Below are 13157 nucleotides of genomic sequence, written 5' to 3'. Positions count from 1 at the left end.
CTATGGGATAGTGTTTCTACCATGTGCCTAAGTCAAACTACCTAGGTATTGTATGTAAATGCCCAAAACAAACTGAAGGAGCTTGGAATCATTATAGACATTAATTTTGGCTCAAATTTGCTTTCATATCATTCTTTGGTATTGTTTTTATGCTGAATCTGCCACCATCTTAGTATGATATGCTGCCTCAATATTTTTGTAAGAACAGCCAATTTTTTTTTACCGTTGTGTTTTTAGTATTCTGCTAAATGTCATTTTCTAAGCATGATTGAGATATTGAATTCAAGAATTTAATGTGAACTGTTTGTGCTGTGTGTTGAGTACATCTTTGTAAGGAAACGCGCTCTGTGTCTCTTAGGCGTTCTCAAATCATCGGCCGATTCGAGGAGGGTCAGCATGTAGAGCGCATGGACACGAGCAGCTCCACTGAGCCCTCCGCCAACACCACGCTAATCCAGAGACAAGGCCGCAGCGAGAGACGCTATCTGGCTAACAAACATGTATGCTATTTTCTTTGTTAATCCTCAACAGTTTAATCAAAACAAAGGTGTAATATACCAATCACATTACAATGCAATGCTCTGCTTGGGAAAATTGGATCCTGGCATTCATGTGGATATCAATTTGGCACGCACCACCCACCCAACAACGGGCAGAGCAAGAACACCTCTCATGACATTGGCGCGAGGAACATAACAAGAGCTCAAGGATAAGTCCTGGCCTCCAAATTCTCGAGATCCCAATCTGATCGAGCCTCCATGGGACATGCTGTTCCATGTCCAATCCATGGCTCTGAACTGCCAAGGCGTGAAAGCCATCGGTAAGAACTGTCGCCATGGTAAGGTGTACTTTGGGTGAGTGGGTGGCATGTGTAAAGTGGCATCTACATGGCATACACAGGAATGCCAGGACCCAAGGTTTCCCAGCAGAACATTGCATTCTAACAACATGATCGATGTTCGTCACTTCACCTGTTAGTCCTTTTAAAATTGATCTCCCTCTAAATCACCTCTAATTTCTGATACTAATTTGATATTTGTAGGAGATGTCACTGGATGCAGGAAAAGATCGTTCAGTCCCCGATGTGTCCAGCTCCACTTTTGCTAATTTAAGAAGAGCCAAGTCACTGGACCGCAGAGTCACAGAGTCTTCAATGACGGTGAGTATTTCTACAGTGCAGTACCAGTAGACTATAAAATCATGTCAAGGTCCCATAAAATGGTTTTGAGATTCAAGATTGGCTCGGTTAAGCTCTCTATGTAGATGTAAAATTATCTTTCTAAGGTGACCAAAAAATATTGATTCTTAGATTTTTATCAATGATGATATAATATTACATTTGTTATATATATTATAATTACAAATAATATGTATCAAATCCCCCTAAATCCTACTCGCTGGATCTTCAACAACTATTTTCTTTAATTGTTATGTTTATGAGTATGTAGTCATAGTTGGACTCACTGATCTACTCTTAAGTTGACTCATACTCTTGACTCATTTGTTCAAGCATCTATGAGTTACCTTATTGCAATGTGCACTAGTCATTCATAAAATCAGCATACATCATTTAACTTCAATTACTCCTGAACCCAAACAACTTTACAACTCCACATATGTACAACATTACATCATTGCTTATTTTCTTCAGTTCTCACAAGTGAGATTAAAGTATCCCTTCAAGTTGCTTCAGGTTGCACTGGTGTCTTCCTGGAGGTCTGACTCCCACCACTCTGACAAACTGATCTGAGGTCTGTTCAGAGAGTGCTGCAGGGGTGATCCATTCATTGTGTGGTTGGTCTCACTGGCCAAGTTGCAGCTGCCAAGCACCCCCACCCACTCAAACACACACACATTCATGTACACACCACTGCCGCCACCGCTGATGATTATAAATAGCCAGCACAGAAGCCGCCGCAGTCGCGCGTATGTCCCCGGGATAGACGGACAGAAACTGATTGTCAACATAAGAAGTGAAGGCAGTTAGCCATCAGAATGACTCTCTGCCAGACGGTGACACCACACCTGATGAAGCTCAACAAAAGCAAGGTATAGTTGAGGAAGTAGAAGGCAGCTTTGGGACAAATGGTTTACTTTAGAGTCTATAAACAGACTTGAGCTTGGTTGCAGCAGTTTGTGTTTCACAGGGAAAGTCCAGCTCCCGCCAGTCAGTCTTGTTAGCTGGAGCCACATAACAGCACTTATACTTCTGTAACTGAAGCAGGGACCTAAATGTAAACAAATGCACATAAATGCAATAGTGTTTAGGGAAATGTCAGTTATATATTCTAATCACATCAGTGATGAACACTGACTTAATGACAACTGCTTGTATAGGGATATTGTGAATTTCAACAGAATAGAATTGGTTTTGGACTTTTTTTCTACTAATGTGGTTTATGTTTATTTGAAAGTAAGATCTAAGCGGAAATTCCTTCTTAAATATTTTTAATTAGTTCATCCAGACGCATCCAATCATATCACATCTCTCCGATCTGTCTTAATTGCAGCCAGATCTGCTGAACTTCAAAAAAGGATGGATGACAAAGCTGTATGAAGATGGAATGGTAATTATTTTTTTCATTGGTCAGATTAAATGACCATCTGTTTCTTTTCCCTCCTGAATAAGATTGTATTACACTCACTGAGGGCTGGTGATATGCAATTTATGGTGTCTTTGTGTCTTTAGTGGAAGAAACACTGGTTTGTCCTGACAGATCAAAGTTTGAGGTACTACAAGGACTCAATAGCCGAGGAGGTAAAGCTTCAAGAGCCTTCAGTATTTATTCTTATTTTCCCATGAATAATTAAGACAATTAAAAAGGATTTTATTCATTGTTGTTTTTAACTGTTTTAACTGTTTTTTTGTCTGTTTACCTGTTTTCCTCAGGCTTCAGAACTGGATGGTGAGATTGACCTCTCCACATGTTATGATGTCAAAGAGTTCCCGGTCCAGAGGAATTACGGATTCCAAATCATGGTGAGTGTTGATTCTTCATGTCATCAATTGTCCCGTGTCGTTAATCACGAGTGAAGAAGAGAGTTATTGTCTCCACACTTGAGCTCCTCTGTCTCCTGCCAGTCTATAAACAGCCTTAGACCACAGGGGGTGCAACTTTAGGTATCATGTTTTGCCATTTCTCTTTCTGAAACAGTTCTTTGTCTGTCATGACGGATGTCACTTGACTTGTCATCTCCCTGAGAGAGGCTGACATCATAGTGGTCTAAATCTGCTGCAGCCGTTGCCAGCCCTGCTCGTTTCTCTGATCCCCATGTGCCCTTCATCCTGCACAATATGTTTATCTTGCATTCAAAGGCCTCATCCTGTCCTTGTCCACTTTTGTTTAATAACACTAATTTTTCAAAAACATGTTTGTTTAAGGTAGTGTTACTCTGAACTATAATTGCATAACACTTGTGCAATTATGTGTATCCTGCTGTGAACCGATGACAGAATACTTTCGTCATATAATCCTTCAACCATTAAACATTTTTAGCACTTGTTGCTGGCAAAATACTTACTGGACACTTATAGTTTCAATGCAGTGCTTTCATTATCCATTTAATGTCAGTGAGGATTCATGTTCTGCCACATATAAACTTAGATTTGCCATACTAATCCTATATGAGGAGCATACTGTAGCTGCAAGGTCATTTCTTTTGTTTACATTTGCTCAAAGCGACACCCCCCGCTATTTTGTAGAGGAAGTCAGAAATAGAGAAGTGGAGGGGATCGTTGTCTCTCTGGCTGAGAACAACATGGGTTTGGTGTCGAGAAATTAATAACTCCAGTATTTATGTCTGCTCTCTCTGCTCCGTGGTCAGACTGGAGGGGGCTGTTCTGTTATTGCAGCTAAAGCAGTGTAGAGTTAAACAGAAGTCCTGATATCTGGAAAATTTCAGAGGAACTGATGACTTGTAGAAATAACATAACCCCCACTAGAGGTCACTGTTTATAAAGTTGAATTATACTCTTTGTACAAACAGTGAATCTGAGTTAGAACCCCATTGGGTTTGGGATGCATCTGTTTCAAGGGAGATTTCTACAACAGATCACTTATGTAAAACTTTGATATATTTCGCAATCTGGAAAGACATGTTTCAACTAAATGTAAATAACTAAAAGTTGTACATAAATCTTTCAAAATATGATGTTTGAGTTGATAGATTGATCCAAAAGTCAGAAGTAAAATTGATAGTATTATGATAGACTCTTGGTAAATGCATAGTATATTCAGTTTATATGCCTTTCAACTGAACATAGACTTTTTGACATAGCAATGTATGTTGAACTACATATGTTGGTAATAAAGCAATGGCCCTGAAGGGTCTAGTGCATTGAGTCTCCAGGACAACAATGGCAACATATTGCTTTCTACATAGAATAAAGGCTTAACATCAGATTGGATTGTTGTAAATGGTTTCCTCTGTTGGACTTTCACAACAATAAAATCAAGCATGTCACAGCCAGCAAAGTGGTATGTAGATTTGATTTCACAGTAAAGTTGTATGTATTGCACAGTAAACAAAAGCGTCCTCTGCTACTTGTTTCAATAGCTAAGATGGTGTGAAAATTGTGGGTGTAATGATGGGCCAAAAATACTTCCTTATCCTTAGCTCCGTGTCCGTGTGATGCTTTTGGTGTTAAAACAAGCTTCCAAAGACTGAACTCAGTGTAGTTTAACAACATAACAAAGTAGAGCAAAGGATATTAAAGACCAAGGATGTTTTGTCTCATTTCACTGAATTACTTTACTACAGATAAAACAACATTTTGAGTAGGATGTGGCCATCATCATCTATTGTAATGTAGTAGATAGGGCTGTACTGAATAGTTCAAATATTTTTTCATGAGGGCCGGTACTTGAATTCTAAGTCGTCAATACTACTGTATACTGAAGCCTTTTTTATGTGCATATCTGTTCACTCTGTTTAAACCCAGAATATCTGCACATTTGCAGGCTACACTTATATTATCAGTGTTGTACTATTTGTTGAATTAGATTCCAGCAGTAGCTGGTTATGATTGTGTCTGTATTATCTGATGCAAATATTTCTAATTACTCCGGAGTAATGTCAAGTTGAAAAAAAGAGAGACGTAATAGTTTCCAAAATTCCAAAAATTCATAAAGCTGTTCGCTCTCCCACTTACCACGCACAAAGGAATTAACAGGGTGGTCCTGCACTACAAATTACATTCATGAAGCCACAATGACAAAACACTGTTTCAGCTCTAAAACTATAAAAATGTAGGGATTTGTTTATTTATTTATATGTTCTTGATGCCAGAAAATAGGATAGCAGACATTTAAAACTTTAATCGAAAACCCCAGCTTCCAATGTTAAAAACAAAGTCATTTGGTATAACAGTAGTAGCAGTAGTAGGTTTTAAAGGGTTTGTACAAAAACATGTACTAAGATGTTTGTGTCAAAAAAGATATTTTTACCAACATGTTGTCTCATCCCTGTCAATCATTTGAATGAGATGCCTTTCTGCTTTCAGTGTAAAGAGGGAGCATGCACCCTGTCGGCCATGACCTCTGGAATCCGTCGCAACTGGATTCAGGCCATAATGAAGAATGTGCGACCCACAATCGCCCCTGATGTCACCCGGTAATACGCAAAGAGGATTAACACTGTCACCACTGGCAGATATAACAACTGCTTTTCTCACTTGTTTTTCTTAACCCCTCTCTCCTCCTCCTCCTCACCCTCTCTTTCCTCCTCTCTCTTCCTCCCTCAACCGGTATTTTCAACCTGCTTCCAGGAAAAACATCTCTCTGAAACTATCCGTTCTGAAGCCCAGGTTGGAGTGCTTGTGTGTTGATCTCACCCTCCCTCTAACAGTGATGTTATTGCTCAGCAATGTCAGCACTCTGGCGTGTTTGTCGTCCCACCCTATGTCATGTGATTGTTGAGTAATGTCTCCCTGTCAGTTGTGCCACTGCAGAGACACACACTGCAATCACATCAACATACTAGAAATAATCTACCCGAGACTTATTTTAGTGATCATTGTAATGTGACTGTCCACTGAGAAATGGTAACAGAACAACAACAAAACCACAGCCGAAGGAGAAAAGAGCAAATGGAGAGAAAAGTTGGTATATAACGGTTTCTGGAACAGTTCACCTGAGGATTTTTTAAGTACATAAACATTAATTTTCGTCTTTTTTTAAAGCTGAGTGTTACCTTTCACATGGTTCATCATACGGATACTGTATACACGCTCTGACCCGCAACTACTGAGTCACACTCCTTCTTCTGCCAGCTCTCTCTAAGGGGGGAATGTATGATATTTTTGGTATTTCTGCATAGACGCCTCACAGACACCTCTTTCTCATTCTTGAGCTCTGTCCCTTCTCATTTTACCCCTGACCAACACCTCATGATACCTCCACTCAAGGTGATGAAAATAGATTATTATATCAGGTCACCTTTTAAAAGATGCTCTGCCCGTTAACACTAGCACCAATCAGTGTGCCATTTACTGCAAACACATTCTTCACATTGAGATGTTATACAAATTACGTTGCCATAGAATCTAAAGGGGGGCATCAGGCTTACCTCAGATCATGACTGTTAACACTAAAGCTGCTTTCGGCCTAATGCAGTGTGCCATATAAGTGTCTTGATGTGGATGTTTTTTCACTGTTTTTTATCATGCTTTGTGCACAATTAGACGAGTCTGCTCTGCCAGGAATGTATGCATTGTTGTTTGTCCAGCAAAGTTTTATGTAAATGTGAAGCTTGAGCTGATATAAGTGTAAAAATAAATACTTGTGTTCTGTCAAAGCTGCCTTAGAGATCTCTTTAAATGTTTTATTTTTTATTTAGATCCCTCCCTGAGGAGAAGATGAAAGGGATGTTGGAGCCATGTCCACAGACCACCACCGAGCCAAGCCCCAGTCCTGAGGCCCCCAGGTCTGACGTCCACAGACAGCCAGCTGGCACTAATGCCCCTTGCTCTGAGCCCCGTAAAAGCCGCGTTCGTGAGCGCAGACGAGAGGGTCGCTCCAAGACTTATGACTGGTCTGAGTTCAAAATGGAACAAACAGGAAAGCCGCTGAAGGAACGAGCAGAAACAGTCGACCTCAGCTCATCATTCTCAACAACCTCCTCATACTGTTCTCCCTCCTCTTCTCCTTCCTCATTAGCGTCCTCTCCCGTCTCTACCTCCTCCCTCTTAACCTCTTCTTTGTCAGGTGCTCACCCACCATCTATGACAGAAGATGCAGAAAAGGAGAATGTCAGGAGGGGAAGCACTTCACATAGGGCAACCAGTGCAAACCACATGCCAAATACAGTTACTGTCACCGTGACCTCCACGCTCAACACTACATCACCAGTACAGCCATCGACACCTGAATGCCAAGATCAAGGAAAGATGGAAGTAGATCACCCTGCAGCCACGCATCCTGGTAGTGGAGATAGAAAGGATAGCAGAACCTCAGACGTCCAAGAAGAAATTGAGCAGCGTTGGCATCAGGTTGAGACAACACCATTAAGAGAAGAGAAGCAAGTGCCCATCAATACTGCTTTAGCAAACTCTGAAAACTCTGACAGACTGCCTCCAAATGAGCTTGCTGCGCTGTTAGACAAAGAGGTGTGTTTCCTCAATGTGATTATATACATAATAATGGTGTCACAGCATCATATGTCATTCTTTAAAAATGTCTTGTCCATCTTTCTTTGTTCAGTTGGGACAGAAGCAGAAGGAGCTGGACCGTCTACAGAAGCAAAACAACCTTTTAAAAGAGCAGTTGGAAAACGCTCTAGGGAGAGAACAAAGTGCCAGGGAGGGCTACGTACTGCAGGTACTGCATTTAACATCCATCATGCAGGATAACTATGTTTTTGAAACCCTATACAAATAGCAGTGCAACATGAATTTTCACAAATAAACCTTGAAAATGTCAATGTCCAGAATGGTATTAAGGTTTACAAGATAAGATCTACTAGGCAAACATGCAGTGCAGTAAATGGTATTGAACAGTCTACTGGCAGCTGTTACTTCTATAATATTCTACTAACAGGTGTGGGTGCTTATTTTCTGAAACCTATATGCATGGTTGTGGCATTCTTAGCATGAGTTTTCACTAACTGTTTTTACGGAGTTTCACATCTCCTGGGAAAATGAGTGATTTGCTCTGATGTGCTTAAGGTAAGAAACTTGATCAAGGAACCTTGCGCTGTGCTTTTTCTCTCTGTTCATTCATGCTTTCTCTGTGTGTCCTTTCCAAGCTTGATCTCTGCATGCTTTTTGGTGTTCAGAGTTTGTATACTAGAACTAATTGCTTTTTTCACGTTGTGCAGTTCCAAGTTATTCATTGAAGTCATCACGGAACCAGACTTTCATTCTGTTGAATCACATCATTAGTAGTTCTGCTTTTGTTTTTTTTTTGTTCTTTTATTTGTTTTGGGGTTTTTTTTTAAATCACCATATCAGCCACCCACAAAGTTTTTCATGTTGGTACGTTAGGGAAATGTGGGGGTTGATATCCATTTAAACCTTTCACTTTCTACATCACCTCTGAAAAAGCACAGTGGAAGCTTGAAAAAAAAAAAAGCACCAAGCAAAATCCAGATTGATATCAAGAAGGGATCAAACTTATTTTCCTCATAACCCTGGAGATGTGGTTCTCCGTTTATGGTAAGTGACGTAAAGTGATGTCATTAATGAAACTGTCTCGTCAATCTTTTTCAAGAGTGCAACGCCCCCTTCCTCTTCGCCACACAAAGTGCCATATCAACGATTGCACACACTTACTCAAGATTTGCAGAGCGAGTTGGAGACCCAAAAGCGCAAGCAGGATCTCGCTCAACATCAGATTCGGACACTAAAGAGAAGCTACACAGAAGCACAGGATGCTGTAAACCGCCATGAGACTGATATTCAGGCTCTGCAGACTAAACTAGCATCTGCAATGGCTGAAATCTTGGCTAGTGAAGAGGCTGTGGCCAGAATGCGCAATGAGCTCAAGCTAGAGCAAGAGCGTTCAAAGGAACAAGAAGAGGAACATGGCCGTAGTGAGACCACCCTGCGAGCCCAGCTAAAGGACAGTGAGGATCGACTCCGTGAAGTAGAAGCCAGTCTCTTAGAGCGAAATCAGGCCCTTAGGCACCTGGAGCGCCAGCAGGCCCTGCAACGAGACCACATGAGAGAGATACAGCGACTGCACGAGAGGCTGCAAGAGGTGACTGCTCGACTAAATGCAACTGAAGAAGGTCAGGCGCTGAAGGAGGAGCGCTTGAGGAAGGAGCAGAACGGCTTGCAAGAGAGTCACGAGAGGGAAAGGCAGAATCTGTGTAGAAGATTAGCTGAGGCTGAAGCTGCACAGAAAGAGATGGAGAACAGAGTACTGGAGGCTGAGCAGCAGGTGGAGGCCCTGTTAAGAGGGAGACGGGCCTTGGGAGGGAAAGAATGCAGGGAGGAAATGCTGAAGTTGCAAGAAGAGCTTGCCCAGAAGACTGACATGGTTGAGTCACTAAGGGAGAGTGTGCGTAGGCTAGAAGAAGAGAAAGGCCATCTCACCTGCCGCTGCCAAGAGCTTCTTAACCAGATCGCAGAAGCAGACCGTGAGGTGAATAAGCTCCGCAATCGTCTGGAAACGGAAGAGGCTGATTACAACACCCTGGAGCACTCATATGAGAGGGCTACCCAAGAGTTTCAGAAAATGAGCCAGTTCCTGAGAGAAAAAGAGGAAGAGATCCGGCAAACTAAAGAGATGTATGAGAGGCTGATGGAACGCAAGGAAGCTGACTTGAAAGAGGCTCTTGTTAAAATGACTGCACTTGGCAATAGCTTGGAGGAAACTGAACAGAAATTGCAAGCTAAGGAGGAGCTTCTTTGTCAAATGAGTCAAACCCTTTTAGATAAGGTAGAGCCCTGTAGTGCTGAAAAGGATCTGAAGGCCAAGCTTGTGGTTGCAGAGGACCGCATAGCAGAGCTCGAGCAGCATCTCAATGCTCTGCAGCTGGGCTATGCAGACCTACGCATGGAAAGGCAGCAAATCCCTGAACAGAGCAAGAGAGGAAGGCTTAAAGCATCGGTCTCCTTCTCACCAAACACAGAGCTCCAACTTTCCTTTGACAAGACATCCAAGACCGAGAACTCCCCAGATAAGGAGTCTCAAGCTAAGAGACCAAGGATACGTTTTAGCAGTATTCAGTGCCAAAAATACATGAATCTAGAGGGCATGGACACTAGTACCTTTGCAGACACAAGTCAAAAAGTTAATCAGGACTTAAATGAAGACAACCATCCAGCAGATGGAAATTCTGATACCACATTCCCTCACAGCAGTGACCCAGAGAAGTTTATCTCTATCATACATGCCCTTGAGACTAAACTGCTAGCCACTGAAGATAAACTAAGAAACCTCACACAGAATCTAGAAGAGCAACGATCCATCCAAGCAGAACACATCTCCAAGATTGATCTAAAGATGACAGGAACAAAGGCTAACCCTGATAAAGAATTGGGTTGTGGAAGTGAGATACAGATTAGTGCCAGTAAGCATTATGCCAAGGCCCTGGTGTGTGTAGAAAGCAGTCGAGAGAAAGTCAGGACTATTCTCAGTGGCTCTCAGGAAAGCACTGATTCACAGCTGCTCTCATTGTCAGAGATAGAGAAAGAGTTGTTCAATGCATCACTGTACATCAGACAAGGACAGAAGACGTTGGAAGAGCACTCACCAGTTGTCCCTCAAACTCAAACCCCAGAGACTGTAGATAAAGATTCCCTGCATCTCTTTGCCAAAACTCTGTCTTTTGAGGCAGTAGTGTTAAACAAGATGGCTTTGTTAATACAAACTTCAAAGTCTGACCTCCTACAAGCTCTTGCAGAGATTTGGGAGGACATAGAGAATATTAAAAAGAGTGACAAAGACTGCTTAGCTGTAGTTTACGCTGATGTCTTGACAAGGAAGTTGATGTTGGAGAGTGCATTCTGGAAAGAACTGGAGAAAACTGAGATAGATGTTGCTAAATCCAAAGAGGGCAGTGTTTCAGCTGATGTAGATGTTGATAGTACCGTTATCTTTAACACATTTATTAAAGCAGAACTAGCCTACTCTGTCCAAAACCTTAAACATTGCTATGAAGAGAAATTCAAAATACTAAAAAGGGAGTTGACTGAAGCCCGAAAAAACCTACATCAAAGGGAAATGGCCCTGAAAGCAATTATTGAAGCTTCCAAAAGGCCAGATTTGAAAAGTGTAATAAAAGAAGTCAAAAACAACTTTGGGTTTAGTAAACAGAAGTTAGCTGACATTCACCCGCCTGAACTTGCTCCCTACATGGAGCAGATTGAAATGGAAGAGTCTAAAGATTTGGCTGAGGAAATCGTAGACAGACACTTGGCTGGAGAAATGCCCTCCTGTGGTGTTGACTCAGTTGAATCACTGCGAAATGCTCACGAAACCCTGGCTAATGAGCTCCAGAGACAGGCAGCAATCCTCCATAAGTATGCTCAAGAGATAGAAAGTGGTGGAAACCATCCTGGACTGGCAAAAATGATCCACGCTCTTCTAGGGCACCAGACATCACACAGTTTCACAAGTACCTCTCTTTGTATGCGCGAAGCCCTAATCCAGTCTCAAGTGGCTTATGTGGCATGCCGGTTACGGGCCATGCATGAACAAGAATTAGGCTGGTGTAAACAGACCGGTCAGAACATGGATGCTCTTGTCCAGCAGCATGTCCGCAATGTCAGTGTAATCCAAGAGAAATATGAAGCATCCTTACAGGAGGAGCGCCTGAACTTTACACAAACTGTCGGCTCACTCCAGAAGGAGAACCAAACTCTAAAGAGTGAGATCAGCAAACGTGTTGGCCAGCTTTCCCAGCAGCAGGAGCAACTGGCTGTCCTGGAGGAGCGATTCAAGAAGGAGACTGAAGAGCTGAAGCAGAGGCACAAACAAGAGCTAAGCCAAGCGGAGAAAGGTTGCACCTCAACAGAGCTGGCCCTCATGGAGACCACAGCTGACAGTCAACGAAAGCTTGAGGTGCTGCTGGTGGACATGGACACCATGGAGGAGCGACACGAGAGTTATGTGAGGAAACTGGAAGAGCAGTTTGAACAGAGGATCTGTGAGCTCCAGCAGCTCCACAAAGAGGAGCTGGAAAAGTTACATTCCCAGTACATGGCAAACATTCAACGTGTCCAAGAATACAAACAGGACAAAGATGATCATGATGGTTCTCATTCTGATGAGGCCGCTACACCAATGGAAGAGGAGGAGCAGGGGAAGGGAGAGAACGTACAGGAAATGTCAGAGGGGGACACCATGGTGGTTCTGAAGGATCGGATTCAGGAGCTGGAGACTCAGATGAACACCATGAGAGACGAACTGGAGATCAAGCACCTGGAAGGAGATGTGGCCAGCCTGAGAGAGAAATACCAGAGAGACTTTGAAAGTCTTAAGGTTTTTGCTCTTTCATTTTACCTTAGTGCATTCTTTTATATGATAAATGAGGCAGTAGTAGATATCTAGTTAAACAGTTCATCAGTCTACTAATCTGCACAAATATTGCACAGATTTTGAGTTGGGAAATGGTGTGATTAATGATTATTTTTAGATTCATGAAACCTGTAACCAGAATTGCATCAGTTTGCTGATTGTGATATTCTTTTAATTTGAGCTTTCAGGGATGTCCCAATCTTTCTTTTTTTCATTTTCACAATACAAGCTCTTTAATGCAGACTTTAATGCAGTAACTTGCATCCTAGTTTGAGGGATCTGTTATATCTGTATTGTGTGTCACATCTTTGTCTTTAGTATGAACAACATACTAAAGTTCAAGTTTTCCAACTAACAGCAGCTCTTCAGCAAAATGATGCACCTGAAAAACAGACAATCCAGTAGTTTTTTTGTTATCACTCAGCTCTGTTTGCATCACATGCTGGTCCCCATTGAAATAATTACCAGAAACTGCAGACTGCTCTGCACTCTGGTTCATGAATTTTGGTACTGAAAGAAAAATACGATTAACATGCTGAGCCTGTCGGGTTGGGATATCCCTCGTAGTTGTTAAATAATGAAGCAAAGCAATATGTTGCAGGTTGTCACTACTTAAAAATGTAAAATGTCTCTCTTGCCTCCAACATTGGTTCTTTATTTGACCATCAATAGACACACCATTCCCCACATTGA

The 13157-nt window shown here is 41.9% G+C and overlaps 1 protein-coding gene across 6 annotated transcripts in view; it reads left to right on the top strand.

The window, feature by feature from the left end:
• Nucleotides 1-13157, top strand: part of mprip (myosin phosphatase Rho interacting protein) — a 53248-nt gene that overhangs the window by 33001 nt on the left and 7090 nt on the right. For 5 of the 6 annotated variants that reach the window (XM_030400740.1, XM_030400741.1, XM_030400743.1 and 2 more), the window contains 10 exons: nt 359-500; nt 1043-1159; nt 2511-2567; nt 2690-2758; nt 2891-2980; nt 5504-5613; nt 5768-5806; nt 6838-7606; nt 7701-7817; nt 8709-12428. In XM_030400740.1, coding sequence (XP_030256600.1) covers nt 359-500; nt 1043-1159; nt 2511-2567; nt 2690-2758; nt 2891-2980; nt 5504-5613; nt 5768-5806; nt 6838-7606; nt 7701-7817; nt 8709-12428 — 5230 coding nt within the window. The remainder of the gene's footprint in view (nt 1-358; nt 501-1042; nt 1160-2510; nt 2568-2689; nt 2759-2890; nt 2981-5503; nt 5614-5767; nt 5807-6837; nt 7607-7700; nt 7818-8708; nt 12429-13157) is intronic. The other variant, XM_030400742.1, reaches the window with a different exon arrangement.

Source organism: Sparus aurata, chromosome 20 (genome assembly GCF_900880675.1).
Source record: "Sparus aurata chromosome 20, fSpaAur1.1, whole genome shotgun sequence".
In the NCBI taxonomy this organism is placed as follows: Eukaryota; Metazoa; Chordata; class Actinopteri; order Spariformes; family Sparidae; genus Sparus; species Sparus aurata.
This window is presented reverse-complemented; position numbering and strand designations above follow the sequence as displayed.